Source organism: Aphelocoma coerulescens, chromosome 26 (assembly GCF_041296385.1).
Source record: "Aphelocoma coerulescens isolate FSJ_1873_10779 chromosome 26, UR_Acoe_1.0, whole genome shotgun sequence".
NCBI classification, from domain to species: domain Eukaryota; kingdom Metazoa; phylum Chordata; class Aves; order Passeriformes; family Corvidae; genus Aphelocoma; species Aphelocoma coerulescens.
This window is the reverse complement of record NC_091039.1, coordinates 5,802,971-5,822,347: the sequence shown is the minus strand read 5'-3', so window position 1 is coordinate 5,822,347 and position 19,377 is coordinate 5,802,971. Positions and strand designations below refer to the sequence as shown.

General features: G+C 46.5%; 1 protein-coding gene across 4 annotated transcripts; it reads right to left on the bottom strand.

Annotated features, from left to right (window-relative positions):
• Positions 1–617: 617 nt before the first annotated feature.
• MDM4 (MDM4 regulator of p53) lies at positions 618–19,336 on the bottom strand. Of its 4 annotated transcripts, none has more exons than XM_068995630.1 (12): positions 19,140–19,202; positions 16,942–17,150; positions 14,272–14,377; positions 13,357–13,431; positions 12,330–12,463; positions 10,461–10,510; positions 7,711–7,772; positions 6,866–6,962; positions 5,576–5,736; positions 4,085–4,219; positions 3,472–3,552; positions 618–2,198 (listed from the first exon to the last, which is right to left on the bottom strand). In XM_068995630.1, the coding sequence occupies exons 3-12, from the start codon at positions 14,344–14,346 to the stop codon at positions 1,656–1,658; spliced, it is 1,413 nt and encodes a 470-aa protein (XP_068851731.1). In that variant the 5' UTR covers positions 14,347–14,377; positions 16,942–17,150; positions 19,140–19,202; the 3' UTR covers positions 618–1,655. The 4 variants fall into 4 exon arrangements, with proteins under 4 accessions (XP_068851731.1, XP_068851728.1, XP_068851729.1 ...); XM_068995627.1 differs by lacking the exon at positions 19,140–19,202 and adding an exon at positions 17,577–18,446; XM_068995628.1 differs by lacking the exon at positions 16,942–17,150 and having other exon boundaries at positions 19,140–19,336.
• Positions 19,337–19,377: the final 41 nt, after the last annotated feature.

Here is a 19,377-nt window from a genome sequence, read left to right as displayed (position 1 = left end):
GGGGTGGAATTTTATATTCCATGACATGAGGAGGACCCCAAGTTGTGTCCAGAGGGGGATGGGGCCAGGGGGACAATCCAGAAGTGAAGCCACACGAGGTCACCCGGCTCGGACAGCTGGGAAAGAGTGAACTGAGGGGGGATCCATTGGGATCTGCAGGAATTCCTAAAAAATGAGGGTGATTTTGGGGAGCAACGCAGGGAAAACAGGGCTTGGAGTGGGATTCTCCACACCTGGGAGAGATTCCCAGAGAATTTGGAGAGCAACGCAGGGAAAATGGGGCTTGGAGTGGGATTCTCCACCTGGGAGAGATTCCCAGAGAATTTGAGGTTAAATCCCCCAAAAAATCAGGAAAAATTAAAAAAAATTAACATCTAGCACAGCCCTCGGAGTGCAACCGGGGCTTTAAAGGAATTCAAGGTTCATGTTTTGATTTTGAAGCCATTTTTCCCTCAAAAATGAGGATTTTTTTAGCCTAAAGGATGAGGTGAGGGCAGGTGGGACATCCCAAAATATCCCAAAGCTTTTGGCATTGAATCCTGCTGGACAGAGCTATGAAAGGGTGACAGAGAATAGATTTAAATATATTAAAAGAAGAAATTAAAGAGTCCAAAAAAAAAAAGCAAAATATACCATTATTATTATTATTATTATTATTTCCATCGGATTTGTGACCTGAGAGCTGCGGATTAAAAATCTGGAATTATTTCCCATCTGGGAGCAAGGAAATCTTCACCCTGCCTGCCTTAAACAATAAAAAAAAAAATCAGGAATAAAGTTATTTTTCTTCTCAGGAAAACTGATGCAAAACAAATCCCCCACCCTCCCACCATAAATATTTATTTCTATTTTTTTATCTCTCAGCTCCAAAGGAATTGCACAGGTCTGGATTTATGGAAAAAAAACCATTCCAAAAGTCACAGCTTTTCCCAAATCTTCTGTTCTTGGTCAGGATAAAGAATCCCAGGGGCAAAATTGGGCTGAAGTTGGAAAATTGGGAAAATTTCCAAGCTGGGGTTTTGATCCCAAGGTGTTTGATTTCCATGGAAAAGTGGATCCTGCAGAGGATTCTTAGTGGGATTCAAATCCTGATTTTCTTTGGTTTCACTGGCTGAGCTCTGGAATTGGGATTTGAGTGCAAAAATCCTCTTTTTGGGGCTCTTTTAGGGACAGAAACCCTCACCACCCCATGAAGATCCTGATGACCATCTTGATCCTGCACAATTGGCTCTAAAATTGGGATTTGAGTGCAAAAACCCTCGTTTTGGGGTTATTTTAGGGGCAGAAGGCCATGCTACCCCACGAACATCCTGATGACCATCCTGATCTCCTTCCTGCACACACTGAAATGGGATTTTGAGTGCAAAAAACCTCATTTGGGGGTTATTTTTAGGGGCAGAAGGGCTCAAGTGACCCTGCTACCCCGTGAAGATCCCGATGACCATCCTGATCCTGCACACTGAGCTCTGGAATTGGGATTTGAGTGCAAAAAAAAATCCTCTTTTTGGGGTTATTTTAGGGTCAGAAGGCCCAGCTAACCCCCGAATAACCCAATGACCATTGTGATCTCCTTCCTGCACACACTGAGCCCCGGAACTGGGATTTGAGTGCAAAAAAACCTCATTTTGGGGTTATTTTAGGGGCAGAAAGCCTCACTACCCCATGAAGATCCTGATGACCATCTTGATCTCCTTTCTGCACACGGGACACGGCGATCTCTTCTTCTTCAGCATCCTGGCACACCTGAAGCAGGCCACCAGGTGAGCAGTCCTTCCGTGGACAATATTCCCATCCCGAGGCCTGTGCTGGCACAGGAAGCAGGGATTCAGCAGGGTTTTGATGCTCTCCAAAGATTCCATCTCCTCCTCTTTTTTCAGCTCGGCAAAATCCCGGTTTTTCCCATCCCGTGCCAAATCCAAGGACTCGATGGAGCTGCTGGGATCCACGTGGGATTTGGTTTCTCCCAGGAAAAGGTGTCTGGGTTGGCCAGCTGGGGCTGAAATTGTCCTCCTGCAGTCTGGAACGTCCATCCCTTCATCCTGCTCCTGGTTTTCCATGGAATTGATGTTGGAGAGGGACAGGGAATGGGGCAGTTTGGGGCAGTCCCGGTACCAGTCCTTGCGCAGGGCCCAGCAGCGGTAGCAGTACCTTTTCCCTGGAGAGTTGAACTTCCTGCACTTGGAGCATTGCCAGCAATCCTGAGGGATTTAAGGCAAAAATTCCAGCAGAAAAATCAGTGTATTTTGGGGTATTCCTCGTTTTAGCCATGTGGGAAAAGCAGCAAGGAAGCCTCGTGATGAGGATTTTATTTATGAGTGATTTATAAGCTGAAAAAATCAACATTTTGTGGTTTGGAATCGATTTATCCCTGTGTGTCCCACAGATTTCTCCCTCATGAATTCCTCTCCTTCCTCTCTCTCAGCCCCCTGGAAGAATCCAAGCTGGAGCACAGTTTATTTTCATTTAATTTCAACAGAATTTTCAATTCCTCACTCAAAATTCAAGGGGAGAGCTCCTGGAATTTGTTTTCCAGGCTCACCCATCACTTAGAGCTGTGGAATCTGCACAATTAATGGATTTATTAATTAACTATCCCACAAAAAAGGGCTGGAGCTGCCCAAGTGCAGAGCCAGGAGTCAGCTATCCAAAGCCAGGGACATTCCCATTTATTCCAGGCTGGAAAATTCTGCTAAAACCAATAAAATTCTGCTAAAATTATTAAAATTCTGTTAAAACCATTAAAATTGTGCCTAAAATTATTAAAATTCTGCCTCGAATCAATTCTTATTTTGGTGTCACCAGCTGTAAAAAGTCCCCTGATGCACTTTGGGGAATTCAAACAACCCTCCAAGGCAGCCTCAGGACTGGGAGAAGCTGAAAGAAGGAATTTGGTGTTTGGGATTTGGGAAGAGGAACAGGGTAAAAGCCCAGGAATTGCTGCTGGTTCTCCTCCCACCTTGTTTTGTCCTTAAAACAGGGAAAAACCAGCTGTGGTTTGTAATTCCAGAGGACAAATGACACCACCAAGGCCATTCCAGTGTCATGGAAATACAGAATATTCCAGAAGTGGATCCTCCTCCCATCCCAGAGAGCACAAAACAGGAGGCAGCTCCACTGGACTTGGAGAATCCCTGATTTTGTCACAGAAAATGGGATTTTGTCCACTAAAAAGGTGGTGGGTTGTTTTTTTTTTTTTTTTAGAGTATGGGTTCAGTGATTCCAAAGTGCTACCTGAGATTTCCAGGTTCCTTCCAAGGACAATCCTCCAGATTTCCATCCAGAGGGCAACATGAAATTAAAACCTTATTAAAACCTTATTAAACTATGCCTGGATATATCAATAGAACTTCACCCAGCCCCTTTTTTTTTGGAAACCCACAAGAGAATCAGCTTTTCCCACCCCAAAACCAGCAGCAGATGTGGGATGAGTCCTTCCAGCCCCAGGGAATGCTGATCCCAAGGAATTCCCACCTCAGAAGCAGCCTCTGTGTCCGTATCATCAGTCAGGCACTGGGAATTCTCCAGCTCATCCAAGCACACATCCTCAGGCACCTGGAATTCCAGGAAGCATTGTCAGAGAGTGGGAATGTCAGAATGATCCCTATTTATTGTGTGCCTGGCACTGCACACCCCAGTTAAACGATTATATAATCACCCTGCTAATTAAACCACTTCTGTGAGTGAATAAAAAGCCATTTTTTGCAGTGTTTTTATTGCAGAACGTCGGTGACTCTTCCTGGTTTAGTCCTGCTTTACTGTGATCAGATTTTCCTCTTTGAGTCTTTAGCTGTACTCAAAGAGCCTTTTCCAACCTTAATTCCATGATTTTTGATTTGTAATTCTTGCAGATCTTGGTTAGAAACCCAGTTAACTTGCTGGGAGAGGTTTAATTAATTTTAAATCAAATTTTATGCCTTGAAAATATGGATTTAAACCAAAACCCAAGCAGGAAAACCACCCAACACGTGAGGAATGGTGACAGCCTTTTCTAAACAGGATTTAGCCTCTGGATGGGAACAGATCCAGCTTTTCCAAGGGCAACAGAGCACCATGGGATGAGTTAAACCAGGCCTAACTGTGGTACCTTTGTGGCATTTCCTGTAACCTCCTCACAGTCCAGCACTTCCACCTTCAGCCCAGCACTGCCCTGCTCCAAGGGGCACTCGTTGAGGAACCACAGGTCATCAGTGGTGTCTGAAACTATGGCAGTGTCAATGTCCTGAGGGGAAAAAAAAAACAGGAACAGCCCTTTAGGAGCAGCTCCACATCCATCACCATTCCCTTTTCCTTTCCAACAACCTCCAATGCTCTGGGCAGCTTCTTCCTGGGGCATCTCACAACCCTGAGAGACCCCTTTTTAAAATTTCTACCTCACAGGCTCCCCTTTTTCAAATTTTCACCTCACAAGCTCCCCTTTTCCCAATTTCCACCTCAGAGGCCCCCGTTTTCCCAATTTCTACCTCATGGGCTCCCCTTTTCCCAATTTCTACCTCAGAGGCCCCCCTTTTTAAAATTTTCACCTCACAGGCTCCCTTTTTCCCGATTTCCTCCTCAGAGGCCCCCCCTTTTCACAATTTCCTCCTCATGGGCTCCCCTTTTTAAAATTTTCACCTCAGAGGCTCCCCTTTTTAAAATTTTCACCTCACAAGTTCCCTTTTTTCCCATTTCCACCTCACAGGCTCCCCTTTTCCCAAATTCCACCTCACAGGCCCCCCTTCTCCCAATTTCCACCTCACAGGCTCCCCTTCTCCCAATTTCCTCCTCACAGGCTCCCCATTTTCCCCAATTCCACCTCACAGGCTCCTCTTTTTCCAACCTTTTCCCAATTTTCACCTCACAGGTTCCTCTTTTCCCAATTTGCCCCTCACAGGCTCCCCTTTTTCCAAATTCCACCTCACAGGTTCCTCTTCCCCCAATTTCCCCCTCACAGGTTCCTCTTTTCCCAATTTCCACCTCACAGGCTCCCCTTCTTCCAAATTCCACCTCATGGGCTCCCCTTCTCCCAGTTTCCCCTTCACAGGCTCCCCTTTTCCCAATTTCCCCCTCACAGGCTCCCCTTTTTCCAAATTCCACCTCACAGGTTCCTCTTGCCCCAATTTCCCCCTCACAGGCTCCCTTTTTTCCAAATTCCACCTCACAGGTTCCTCTTTTCCCAATTTGCCCCTCACAGGCTCCCCTTTTTCCAAATTCCACCTCACAGGTTCCTCTTTTCCCAATTTGCCCCTCACAGGCTCCCCATTTTTCCATATTCCCCCTCACTGGCTCCTCGTTTTCCAGCTTCCACCTCTGTCCAGTTTCCCCTTCCAGCTTGGCCACCACCCTACAACGTTCATCCCAATAAAAAAGGGCAACTCCTGAAATCTGGGGACCTCTGAGGGCCTTGAGGGAGAGTTTGGTTGCTTTAAAACCACTAAAAATCACCAACCACCAGAAGAGAAAGGCTGGGACAGGCCCACACAGGGGGAGAGGCTGAAAATCCTGGAGTGGGAAGGGGAAAGAGAGAAAAACCAGGAATATTTGATTGCCTTGGAGGCAAAAGAGGAGAGGGAGAGGACACATTAAAGTGGTTACACACCTGGTTAGTCTGAATATCTGTGGATCCATTACTCCTGGAATTGTAATTGCTTCTGAGGTTGCCTAAAAACCACCAAGGCAGCCCAGCCACATCCCATTCCTCAAACACCAGGTCCAGCTTCGGCTTCTTGCTTTTGGAGAGGTTTTCTATCAAGTCTTTGTCTGGAAGAGCCAAGGAGAGTTCAAGTCATTGGTTAAGAGGCCAGCAGAGAAAAATTGGGCCCAAATTGGATTATTTTGTCCTTCTTGCATCAGGCTGGGAGCTTTGGGGTTTGGATGTCCCATCTGTGCTGCTGGATCTGACAAAAATCCCTGCTTTAATTCAGGGAATATCCCAGTGTTCCCAGTGTCCCTGTACTGGGACAGGTTGAGTTTTCATCTCAAGTTTTACCACAGAAACATGAACACTTCCCGAGCCAGCCCTGAGTGGAGTTCTTGAGTGATTTAAAACGCAGAAAGGACCGGTTTGAATTCAGTTTGCAGCTCCTGAATTCCCAAGCCAGGCTCAAACAAAAGTGGGGATCCATCCTCCCTGTGCTCCAGCCTCCTTTCCAGCCCGGGATCCCAAACTGAGCGCTCTGGATTCCAGGATAACCTTGGATCTCCCTCCCTCCCTCCAGTGCCTGGAGTTTCAAAGGCACAGCCAAGGCTGTTTTACACATCCAGGGAATTTCCACCACTCCCATTCCAGCTGGAAACACCCACATTCTGCAAAGAGCTGCTTTTCCAACTGAGGTTCCTTGATACAAGAGAATACGAAGTGGAAAAACAGGAAAATTGCTCCTAAAACATTTGAAATCTCCACGAGTGACCCAGCAAGAAATCCCATGGGGAAATGTCAAAATATGACAGATCCACCAAAAAAAAAAAGTCCCCATTGTTGTTCAGTTCCCTGCTTGGTTTGCAGGGAACGACTGCAGCCAGCCCAGGCTGGGTTCTGTGTGCTCAGGAGCCTCCCTTGGGAAGGGGAATGGATCCAAGGATAATTCCAGCATTTAAAACACCCTCCAGCAAGGTCTGGAAGGTTTTTTTCATGGCATTGTTCAGTGAGAGATGTGATTTGGGGGCTTTACCTGCCACTGCACTCAGAGCATTTTGTTCTTTGTGAGCCAGACAACGCCTGTGGTGAACATTTGCAATCTCTCCATCTTTAGCACGAAGATTTGGAATGATTCCATTCCAAACCAGGGATTTTTTTGGAGTCTCCCAACTCCCTCCTCCAGCGTTTTGCTGCTGTGTGTCCCACACAGGATTTGTAAATGTCGTGGTAACACAGAAAATTGTCCCTCACCTTCACAAGAGTCACATTTGGGCTCTGAGGTAGCCAGAGCAGAGGCTTTGCTGTCACCCTCCACGATCCCAGAGTCAGATCCTTCCTCCTGGCTGAGCTGCAGGAAGGAAAATCCAGGAATTAGCCCAGCAGAGCTTGCAGGGACAAGGGGATGTAGCACTTCCATTCCCAGGCACCAGCTGCAGGATGAGACCAAGCAGGTAGGAAGAGGAATAATTCAGAATAAAAACTACAAACTATTGACCTCGTACACAGTCTAAAGCCTCTGGAATCAGCACAACCAACCTAGGAAAAATCTTCAGCTTGGCAAAAGTCCCAAAGTTGCCATTTTTCATGCAGTAAAACCGGGATTTTGTGGCTCTCTGAGACCTCCCAGCTCCACCTGCCCTCATCCCAAACCACACCAGGAAACTTTGGAAGCGCCAAGATTTTTCCTAGGTTTTCACCTCTGCCTGAAAAGCTGCTGAAAACAAATCCTAACTAGACACAAAACTGGCTCAGTGAATGATTTGGCAATTCCTACTCGGAGAAAGGGTGGGATAGAAGGGGGAAAAGCAGGAAAACACGGAGCAGGCTGGAGAAGCTGAGGCCTGGAAGTGCTGCACCCCAGAGAAACGCGCTCAGAGACTGGCACTCTGTCACGAGGAGAACAGAGAAGGGTCACTCTGTCCCTGCTCTGTGGACTCCAAGAACTTTTTATTTTTGGGGATTGCTTTTGGTTTTTTTTTTCTCTCAGGAAGGTGAGGAGCTGGCACAACAAAAAAGTTCTGGCAGTCCACCATGCACAGGTACAGAGAAGGGGCAACTCTGTACAAGAAAAGAAACCACCAGGCAGTGGGGTTTACCTTCAGCTGGTCTGGGCTGGGCTTAGCGACGCTCTGCTCCTTTGGGAGAGTCTGTGCAGCATCTGCAGATGGCAGGTAAAACACAAGGAAAAACCTTCCCCGGAAATAGCCATTCTCACATCACACAGGGCCTGCAGCAAGCAACCAACGAGCCACGCTTGGCAGACCTTGGAAAATTCCTTATTAGCAAAGGCCTGGCTTCCTCAGGGATGAGTTTAGGGATTTTGGGGTCTGCGTCTTGCTGGAGAAGCAGCTGGGTGAAAAGTCAGGATCTTCTCAAAGGGAAAAAGGATTCCTGTTTTCCTCCAGCCATCCCAAGCTCCTTGCCACAAGAATTCCTGGTTAGTCTGAGTATCTGTGGATCCGTTACCCCCGGACTTGGAATTGCTTCTGAGGTCGCCTAAAAACCACCACAGCAGTCGGGCCACATCGCATTGCTCAAATTCCAGAGGGTGGGGAATCCCACCTGGAAGGTCAACAGGGAAGAGCAAGGTTGTTCTTTGGAATCCTGAGGATTCCAGCTCTTCCTGAAGGGTGTGGGGATGAGGAATAAAGAGTGAAGAAGGGCAAATTCCATGCACACACAGCGTGGACACGTCCTGGACAAATCCGAATCCAGCTGATTCTGCTGCTCCCAGGAGTTAATTAAAAGGCCAAGCTAAATAACAGGAACAATCCAATTAATGGGAATCTTCCTGAGTCTGGCTTTGAACAGGGAGAACAAAAGATGCCAGGCTGGCTCCTGCCTGCTCCCCTTGCAATTTAGCAGGGAAATTCCCTGCTGGATGAGGCTGATTCCCACCAGGAATCACACATACAGGCAGAAAATTCCACCTCAAAGTGGCCTTTCAATGGAGCAAAAGCCAGGATCAGAGATGACAGGGATCTATCCCATATTCCTGCTTTCCTTTCCTGCTTCCATCACCTTCCAGCTGCTGATTTTTTAATCCCTGATGGAAACCAGAAGCCAGCTGGCTCATCCATCACTGCTTGGGCTCTGCAGGGATGTTAGAACAGGGAAGAATCATCCTTCCAAAATTGGATTTTCAGGGAGTGAAAATACTCGAGGTGCTGGAAGGCTTCCTTTTGGAGCCAATATATTCCATTAAAAACATCCTTGAGGTGAAGGATTCCTAAATGCATCTCGTGGGAGACAGACTTGGGGGGGAAATTAGACAAGGAAGGGGGGAAAAACTGGCTAAGAAAAGGGGGAAAATTAGAAAAGAAGGGGGGGGGAAATTAGAAAAGAAGAGGGGGGGAAATTAGAAGAGAAAAGGGGGGAATTAGAAGAGAAAAGGGGGGGAATTAGAAGAGAAAAGGGGGGGAATTAGAAGAGAAAAGGGGGGAATTAGAAGAGAAAAGGGGGGGAAATTAGAAAAGGAAGAAAAATTAGAAGAGAAAAGGGGGAAAATTAGAAGAGAAAAGGGGGGAAAATTAGAAGAGAAAAGGGGGGAAAATTAGAAGAGAAAAGGGGGGAAAATTAGAAGAGAAAAGGGGGGAAAATTAGAAGAGAAAAGGGGGGAAAATTAGAAGAGAAAAGGGGGGAAATTAGAAGAGAAAAGAGGGAAAAATTAGAAAAGGAAGAAAAATTAGAAGAGAAAAGGGGGAAAAATTAGAAGAGAAAAGGGGGAAAAAAATCACCAAATCCAGTCATTCCTGTGCTGGGCTGAAGGAAACCCAACAGCTGGAAAGGAAGGAAAACAGCTGGAGTCTCCCTCCCTGTGCATTCCAAGGTCTGGTCTGCCAAGCTTGTTTCGTTTGGGTCACACTCACACACAGCCAGGTCTAACTCAGTCCTAAGGACAGCATTTCCTGAGCCAGGCTTAAAGTGACACCAGGAGTGGACCAGGAACGGCCACATTCCAAGGAAAAAGGCAGCAGAGGACAGAGTTTGGCTGGGAATCCTTTGCTCTCCACACACACAGCTTTTCTTGGGAAGAGGGAACAGCACTCACACAATTATCCTACAGGTTCAGAGTCCAAAAAGAATTCAAAAATTCTAGAAAATAAATCAAAAGATTCTTGAAAAGAATCTTCCGTAAAAATAAATCCAAGGTAGGAAACCAAACCCTTTAGGGCCACATTTTGAGTTTTCATTTTCGTTTTGAATTTCTCTCCATGTGCCTGAGCCCTTCTGAAGGATTAAATCCATTTTATCTTGTTAAAAAACCTCAGGAAATGTGGCACAAAACTCCACAGTGGAGTTTATTTTTCCCAGTGAACGTTCCCAGCCCTACAACAGGAACTGGCTACAAGGAAGCCACCAGCTCAGATTAATTTGAGAATTTTCATTTTGATGGAGTTTGTTTTGATTCCTCTCATGAGCTGGGGAAGCTGAAATGACCTTGAAAGGTTCCAGTGTTTGATTAAAGCCTTGCAGAGTTTTTAGCAACTCTTAGAGATCATCAAAGTATAAAACGAGGTGAGAGCAAGAAGTTGCAGCTCCGAAGCTGAAAAAATATTGACAAATCAATAAAGATTGATTTCAATTGATTGAAGATTGATTTCAGTAAAGGATGGGATATTTCAGCCACGCTCAGGATTTAGCTTTGGCCCAAAATTTGGCTTTTCTCGGCAGCCACATCACTCAAACAGCTCCTGACACACAGAAAAGACACAAACTCCGAGAGATTTGCTTGGCAAAGCCTTCGAGAGAAGTTTATTCCTCCTTCAGCCACAGATCTGCTCCTGCATTTCAGTACTTACCCAGTTATTGCAACATTTACGGAATGGGTTTGTGACCAACCTACCTGAGAGGGCAGCAGCCGTCAGGTTCCGTTTCAGCATCTCGTACACGGGGCTGTGGGGAAGGGACACAAGCGACCGTCACCCCCTGAGGCAGGAAAAATCCCCTTTGAGCGTCCAGAGAGACCCCAAAAACCACAGGGAATTGATTTTCCTCCAGAGATCCCGAAAACTGCTTCTAGAGAGACTCCAGAAACCACAGGGAATCTTTTTTCCTAGAGATCCCAAAAACCGCTGAGGATTTTTTTCCTAAAGACCCTGGAAACCACAGTGAGGTTTTTCCTAGAGACCCCAAAAACCACTGACATTTTTTCCTAAAGAGACCCCAAAAACCACAGTGAGGTTTTTCTACAGAGACCCCAAAACCACTAAGGTTTTTCATAGAGATCCCAAAAACCACTGAGGATTTTTTTCCTAAAGGCCCTGGAAACCACAGTGAGGTTTTCCCTAGAGACCCCAAAAACCACTGACATTTTTTCCTAGAGAGACCCCAAAAACCAGTGATTTTTTCTAGAGAGATCCCAAAACCACTGAGTTTTTTCTCCTAGAGATCCCAGAAACCACTGAAGTTTTTCCTAGAGAGATCCCAAAATTTACAGTGAGGTTTTTTCCTAGAGACCCCAAAAACCACAGTGAGTTTTTTCTACAGGGACCCCAAAACCACTAAGGTTTTTCCTAGAGATCCCAAAATTCACAGTGAGGTTTTTTCCTAGAGAGACCCCAAAAAACACCAGGGTTTTTTTTCTAGAGAGATGCCAAAAACCACAGTGAGTTGTGGGCTAGGGGTGCTGTTTCTGGAGAGATCCCAAAAACTGCTTCTAGAGAGACCCCAAAAACCACAGGGAATCTTTTTTCCTAGAGATCCCAAAAACCACTGAGGTGGGTTTTTTCTAGAGGGATCCCAAAATCCACTGAGGATTTTTTTCCTAAAGACCCTGGAAACCACAGTGAGGTTTTTCCTAGGGAGACCCCAAAAACCAGTGATTTTTTCTAGAGAGATCCCAAAACCACTGAGTTTTTTCTCCTAGAGATCCCAGAAACCACTGAAGTTTTTCCTAGAGAGATCCCAAAATTCACAGTGAGGTTTTTTCCTAGAGAGACCCCAAAAACCACAGTGAGTTTTTTCTACAGGGACCCCAAAACCACTAAGGTTTTTCCTAGAGATCCCAAAATTTACAGTGGTTTTTTTCCTAGAGAGACCCCAAAAAACACAGTGAGTTTTTCCTAGAGACCCCAAAAACCAATGACAGTTTTTCTTAGGGAGACCCCAAAAACCACAGTGAGTTTTTTCTAGAGAGATCCCAAAACCACTGAGGTTTTTTTTCCTAGAGATCTCAGAAACCACTGAGGACTTTTTTCTAGAGAGATCCCAAAAACCACAATGAGTTGTGGGCTGGGGGGGGATGTTTCTAGAAAGATCCCAAAAACTTCTTCTAGAGAGATCCCAAAATCCACAGCGAATTTTTTTCTAGAGAGACCCCAAACCCACAGTGATTTTTTTCTAGAGACCCCAAACCCACAGCGAATTTTTTTCTAGAGACCCCAAACCCACAGTGAATTTTTTTCTAGAGACCCCAAACCCACAGTGAATTTTTTCTAGAGACCCCAAACCCACAGTGATTTTTTTTCTAGAGACCCCAAACCCACAGCGATTTTTTTTCCTAGAAAACCCCCAAAAAACCCAATTAGGATTTTTTTTTTTAAATTGCTTATTACAAACTTCACCTCCAAACTCAGTGCAGGACAAAGATTTTCACTGACATTTAACACCCAAGGCTTGAGGGGACGCAGGAACAAAAGGGACAGAGCTGTCCCCTCAACCCAGCAGTGACTCCAGGAGCTTTTCCTGGTGAAAAGGGAATTTTTTTTCCTACCTGGGATCCTTGACAGAGAAGCTCTGCAGTCCCAGCAGCTCTCCCAGCTGATCCCCTCCACAATGAACCATGTGCTGCTGCCTCTTGTCGTAGAGCTGCCTCCTCATGATGTACTGGCCCAGGAAATGCATCACCTGTGGGGGACAGGACACTGCCTCAGCCACCAAAATCCCAGGAAACTTCCTTTGGATTTACAGGAAATTTCCTTGGATTCCCTGCGTTGTGGGAGGTAAATTACAGGTGATTTTTTTGGCACTTTTAGCCAAGGGAGGGCTGTGTTTTAGCAGAAGGTTTGGAATTGTTAACGCTTGGCAAGGAGGGAAATTGGGGTGAAGGTGGGGAAATGGAAATGTCCCAGTTAAAATGGGGTTATCCCAGTTTAAAGGGGCATTATTCCAGTTAAAATGGTGGTATCCCAGTTCAAACAGCGCTATCCCAGTTCAAAAGAGCATTATCCCAGTTCAAAAGAGCATTATCCCAGTTCAAACAGGGCTATCCCAATTAAAAACAGGGCTATCCCAGTAAAAATGGGACTATCCCAATTAAAAACGGGACTCTCCCAGTTCAAACAGGGCTATCCCAGTTCAAACAGGGCTATCCCAGCTAAAAATGGGACTATCCCAGCTAAAAATGGGACTATCCCAGCTAAAAATGGGACTATCCCAGCTAAAAATGGGACTATCCCAGTAAAAATGGGACTATCCCAGTTCAAACAGGGCTATCCCAGTTCAAACAGGGCTATCCCCGCTAAAAATGGGACTATCCCAGTAAAAATGGGACTATCCCAATTAGAAACAGGACTCTCCCAGTTCAAACAGTGCTATCCCAGTTCAAACAGGGCTATCCCAATTAGAAACAGGACTCTCCCAGTTCAAACAGGGCTATCCCAATTAAAAATGGGGCTATCCCAGCTAAAAACGGGGCTATCCCAGTTCAAAGATGAGGGTTCAAATAGAGGAAATTAAAGAGTCGGTCCCATCCCACTTCCCAAAAAACCCCAGGGATAAAAGCTGGAATGTGACCCCACCTCTTTGAGTGTGAAGGTGTCGCCCTGGGCACCTGCAGCCTGCAGAATCCTCAGGAGGGGCAGTTTGGGTCTCACCTGGAACACAGAGCAGAGTTTTGTTGGAATTCCAGCCAGGAATAATCCTTGGCAAGACAAAAAACCCACCAAAAAAAAAAATCCAAAGAATTTGGATTTAACCCCTTACACTTGGATGTGGCTGTTCCTGTGAGGAAAGACTGGGAATACAGAGCCAAGAGTGGGAATTCAGAGCCAAGAGTGGGAATTCAGAGCCAAGAGTGGGAATTCAGAGCCTTGGGATGGGCGGAGACTGAGCTCGGAGTCACCCCCAGGAGCAGGGATGGGACATTGCCATGGAGCAACCTGGATTTTCTGATTCCTGCTGGCAATAAATGGGTTCTGCCCCGCTCAGAGCAGGGATTTATCCATGGATAAATATCCAAATCCTGTGGCTCATCTGCTCCTCAGAGCTGCTCTGGGATCTGGGTGAAACCTCAGGAGCAATTCCATCATTCCCAGGGGGATTCCTGTTATGGATCATAAATAAAGATTTGGATAATAATAAAGATTCCATAGGAACTGGAGCGATAGGAAAAGGGGGAATGGGTTCAGACTGAAAAAAGGGGAAATTTAGGGAAGGAATTCCTCACTGTGAGGGTGATGAGTGGAATTAAGTACAAATTCAGCACAAAAATATGCATTATCCCATTTTTTTATGCCCACCTTTACTGTTTTTTCCCTTTAAAATATTCCTAAATCAGCGATGTGAAAGAGAACAAACTCCTCAGGATAAACCCCAATCCTTTAGGATAAATTCTCCTGATTTAAATATTGCTTGGGTTTAATAAAAATCACTGCTCTGAGGAGAAAATAGCAGAGAGAAGTGGTGGAAATGAGGGGTAATTAGCTGCTAATTACCTGATGAGCTTGTCCAAGGGTGATCCTGCAGGAATTCTCGGCTGCTGGATGCTGGGCAGAGCTTGGGGAGCTCATCCTGGCAGTGAGGAGCTGTTCAAGCACTGCCCTAAAAATGGATCCAGGAGTTAAAATCGACCCTAAAATCCCATTTTAAATCCTGTTCTGGGCCCCTCCTGCTTTGTTCTGTTCCGGGGGGGGTTGGATTAAACAGCAGGAAAAATTAATCTTGGAAAAGGTTGGAATGAGCTGCTCAGGGTGGAGTTGTTATCCCTGGAAGTGTTCAAAAGTCCCTCTGGATGTGGCACTTGGGGACATGGTTCGGTTGAGCTGGGTTGGATTTCCTGATCCCAAAGGGCTTTTCCAACCCTAAAGATCCCTGGGCTGGATTTCCTGATCCCAAAGGGCTTTTCCAACCCTAAAGATCCCTGGGCTGGATTTCCTGATCCCAAAGGGCTTTTCCAACCCTAAAGACTCCTGGGCTGGATTTCCTGATCCCAAAGGGCTTTTCCAACCCTAAAGACTCGTGGACTGGATTTCCTGATCCCAAAGGGCTTTTCCAACCCTAAAGATTCCTGGGCTGGATTTCCTGATCCCAAAAGGCTTTTCCAACCCTAAAGATTCCACGATCCAAGCTGCAAACAGCCATGGAAGGACTGGCCAGAGAAGCAGGGATGGGACATTCCCATGGAGCAGCCCGGATTTTCCAATTCCTGCTGGGAACAAATGGGTTCCACCCTGCTCAGGGCAGGGATTTATCCATGGATTTATCCACATCAAACACAGGGAACACTGAGGATCAGGGGGCTCATCTGAGCTCAGAGCTGGTTTGGGAATGTGGGTGAAACCTCAGGAGCAATTCCATCATTCCCAGGGGGATTCCTAGTTGGGATAATAAAGATTCCACAGGAACTGGAGTGACAAGAGAAGGGGGAATGGGTTCAGACTTAAAAAAGGGGAAATTTAGGGGAGATATTGGGAAGGAATCCCTCACTGTGAGGGTGGGGAGGGGCTGGGATGGAATTCCCAGAGGATCCACAGCTGCTCCATCCCTGGAAGTGTCCAAGGCCAGGCTGGAGCAACCCGGGGTAGGGGAAGGTGTCCCTGCCCACTGCTGGGGGTGGGACTGGATGATCCTGGGATTCTGGAATTCCATGCCCTGACTCTGGCAGTGACACACAGTGGGGAACTTAGGGAATCTCCAGCAGGAAACATTCCAATTCCACGGGGGGAAATTCCTGACTCAGAGGTGGGGAATGAGCAACTGAGTCACAACCCAATGGAATTCTCCCCATTCCAGCAGCTCCTGATTTGATTCCCAAAGGAGAAGCCACAATGGGCACATCCCCCACACCTCCCTGATGACCCAAAATCTCCCAAAGCTGCTGCAACCTCCCAAAAAAACCCGCCTGGATGCAGGGAATAAATGAATTTTAACAGCATTTCTGGGGAAGGAGGTGCCAGAGCCTTTCCTGGAAGGGCCACAAGGGGAAGTCCTGCACAATTCGAATTTTTCAGGGCCCTTTCTCAGCTTCGGCATCCTCCCAAAAAGCAGCTTCACCTCAGCAATCACTCAGCAAATCCACTTTAATCCCTCCCTCAAAACGGGCTGGAAAACTTGGAAAAGAAAGGAATTAATGTCAATTAATTAGTGGGGGAAAAAAAGCAGCTTGAACTGGCTCAAAGTCTTGACCTTGTGTCAGAATTTATGCGTTCCCAGCTCTCAAATTGAGATTAAAATCTCAATTTTTACAAGAATCTGGTTGCAAATAATCCCTGCAAGAGCCTTTTTGGTAAAATTTAGGCTAAAGCAGGAAATTAACTCCCAAAATTGACTCCTCAATTTGCCTGTGAGCTGCAGCTTTGGGGATGCTTTCAGTCAATTTTTAATCCGTGCAGTAATTTAATTATTTGAATCAAGTAATGAGATTTGAAATTGCAATGCCACAAAATTTTCAAAGTAAAATCTAAATCGCCTTTTGCTGAATTTCCCCAGATAAATGAATTTATTCCCACAGCGGTTATCAGGATGTGAGGCACATGATGAGCTTAAAATGAGTATTTTGAAAATAATCAAGCTCCTGCCTGAGGAATGCGGCTGCAGACAAAACAGGCTGGAACCTCAAAACACGACAAAAATCCGAATTTTAGCACCAATTCTGAGCGCTGGGAACTTCAATCCCTGCCCCACCTCTTAAAAAGGATTTTTAGGGATTTTAGGAGAGGCTTCTGAGGGTTTTTACAGCAGTTCTGTGAGGCACTACATGGAATAAAATCATTCCCAAAAATCAAACCCTCCTAAATATTTAGGAAGGGTTGATTCAAGCAAATCAAATAGTCAAATTTCCAAACAGTGATCAGGTAATAATTCAAATTATAACAGCGTTAAACACTTCCCAGTTGTCATTTTCCCTAAATTTCAACAGATTTCTGATGGATAAAACCAAAAACACTGAACAAAAAATGCCCTTAATCTTCCCGAGAGGAGCTGGACAGATTGAAGCCTATCAAACATTCAAATTTTTAAACAGCACTGACAGCGACCCGATAATAATTCAAATTCTAACAGCTTCAATCACTTCCCAATTACAATTTCCCTAAATTTTAACAGATTTCTGGCGGATAAAACCAAAAATACTGAACACAAACACCCTTAAAACGAGCTAGACTTACCGACTTTGACTTTCTCTGCCTGTCAGGAATATCCCGGGATTGTTATCCCGGGATTTTTGGGTGGGACAGCCCCCGGGGAAGGCTCTGCCACGTCCCGAGGATGCTCCGGACTCTTGCGAGTCGCTTTTTTCAAACCTCGCCCAGGGCAGGGCAGGGAGGGAGGCACCCAAAGCGGCCGATAACGGCTGGGCTGGTGTGAAAATCAGCCCCTAAGAGAAGAAAAAAATTCGGATTTCCTCTCCACCCCCTTTCCGGGAAGGGGATTCTGCTGCCCCAGGGCTGAGGGAGGCAATGGGAGATGAGTTTTAACCGTTTCAGCACTGATTTTACCACTCAAAGCCTCCGGGTTTTCCAGATAAATGATGGGGTTTAGGCAGTTTGGTTCTCGGTAATACTCGTATTTCACCAGGATTTAATCTTGGGGTTCATTAAGGTTTTGTTCCTGAGCTCTACAACATTTCCAGGCTGCCAACAGCACCAAATTTAGGGATGCAGCCTCCTGAAAAGCTCCGTGTGCTCACACGTGGTGGAAATTCCTAAAAAACGGGCGAATTTCACGCTCTGCCAGCGCAGTTTCACTTTCCCCGCCCAGCTCTATTTCGAAATATCCCATATTTCACCTCACAACCCCTAACCTGGAGCCGAGGGAATGAATCTCCGGCGGATTTCAGGTCGTTGGGAGCTGCAGAAAATGTCCCAGGAGCAGAGCAAGGTCTCGAGAGGAAATCGTGAATCACACAGGAGTCATGAGCTGAGCAATTTTTCCACTCCAAAACTTCACCCCCGCCACGGGAAGCAGTCATTTGCCTCTTCTGTGACTAAAAGTTCCTCCTCGAGACACCAAAAACCCCACGAGACCGCAGCTTTTTTTTTGAAAGCAAAGATCTCAAGTGGCTGAAAAGTCAAGCTCGAACTTATTCAAGCTCAGTTTTGGTTTCTGAAAGTCCCGTTTTAAGGGGGGAAAAAAAAAATAGTTTCTAAGTTCTATTTCAAGTGGAAACACAACAGGGGTTGGGTTCAGGTGTGACCGCTTTTTCCAGCTTTGAAATAAAGCAAAATACTGAAAACAAAGTTGGGATTTGAGGTAATTTTAGGTAAAACAGCCCCGGAGGGGAGGCTTTAAACAGGCACTGATGTGATCATCATGTCACTGATAATTAAATTTGTCCCCATCAGAATCCCTGGGGGCGTCTCACGCCCCAAATTCAGACCTTTTAATTAAAAAAAACCCACAATCTTTTAAAATTCTGATTTGTACCTGGGATGAGTTTTGTGGCTGGCATGATGCATCTGCCAGGAATTTTGGGCTGCTCCCTCAAAGATCTGCCCAAAATGCCACCCAAACTTTCGGTAAATAAGAGCAGATAACAAATAAAAAATGTTGTGCAACGCTCCTTTCGTTGTGAAATGTGGGAAAGCAGAAGCAAAAACAAAAGTGATCACTTCAATTAAAGTCACAAAGAGCGAATTGCTCTGCAAATCCCCCTAAATCCCTCCATGAATTTGGGATGGGGAAGCGCCTCCACCACCCTGAACATCCTGATTTGCATTTATCTCTATTTTAGGAGGGGAAAAAAAAGGGCTTTTCTCAAGGCTTTCCCCCCACCAGCTGACACTTCCTTAAGTAAACCAAACTCGTGTTTGTAGGATCCATTCCTCAGATTGTGTTTATGAGGGTGAAATCCTGGAATCATGGAATTACAGAGTGGTTTGGGTTGGAAAGCGCCTTAAAGCTCATCCAGCTCCATGGGCAGAGACACCTTCCCCTATCCCAGCTGGCTCCAGCCTGGCCTGGGACGCATCCAGGGATCCAGGAGCAGCCACAGCTTCTCTGGGAATTCCATTCCAAGGCCTCCCCACCCTCGCAGGGAAGGATTTATTCTCAATATCCCACCTATCCCTGCCCTCCGGCAGCCTGAAGTCATTCCCCCTTCTCCTGTCATTCCAGGCCCTTGTAAACATTCCCTCTCCATCTTTCTCGCCGGCTCCCTTCAGGCCACAATTAAATCAACCCGAAGCTTCCCTTCTCCAGGCGGAACAATGCCAATTGTCCCAGAGTTTCCCGGGAAGAGATAAAAGTTCATTGACGCTCCCGCCGCCCCAGGTCCCTCCCGCCGGCACCGCCTCCTGCCCCCTCACCGCCCCCCTCAGCCCTATGCCCCCGGGAACCCCCGCGTTCGCCTCAGCCCCGTGCTCACCCTACAGCCGCTCCATGGGCTCCGGGCCGGGGGTCGGGGAGGGGACGAAGCCCCTACACCCCCTGAGGGCTCCGCGCCTCCATTTTAGCGGGGTCCGGGCCGCCGCTTCCCCTCACGGCCAACATGGCGGCGAAGCCCCAGAGCGGAGCGGAACGTGCTGCTAGAAAGGACGCGGTGCCGTCGTGTGCGTGTGGCGCCGCCCAGCGGGTTGGAGGACCCCGGCGATGCGTCCTCTCAG

Bases quoted from the DNA above. Each gene is read 5' to 3' on its own strand.
- MDM4 (XM_068995627.1), bottom strand. From the start codon at position 17,744: ATGACTGCTTCCCGTGGCGGGGGTGAAGTTTTGGAGTGGAAAAATTGC. The intron at 17,151-17,576 runs GTTAGGGGTTGT...TTCTTCTCTTAG, and splicing joins ATTCATTCCCTCGGCTCCAG to GGGCTGATTTTCACACCAGC. The intron at 3,553-4,084 runs GTACCACAGTTA...CTGGAATTCCAG, and splicing joins TTACAGGAAATGCCACAAAG to GTGCCTGAGGATGTGTGCTT.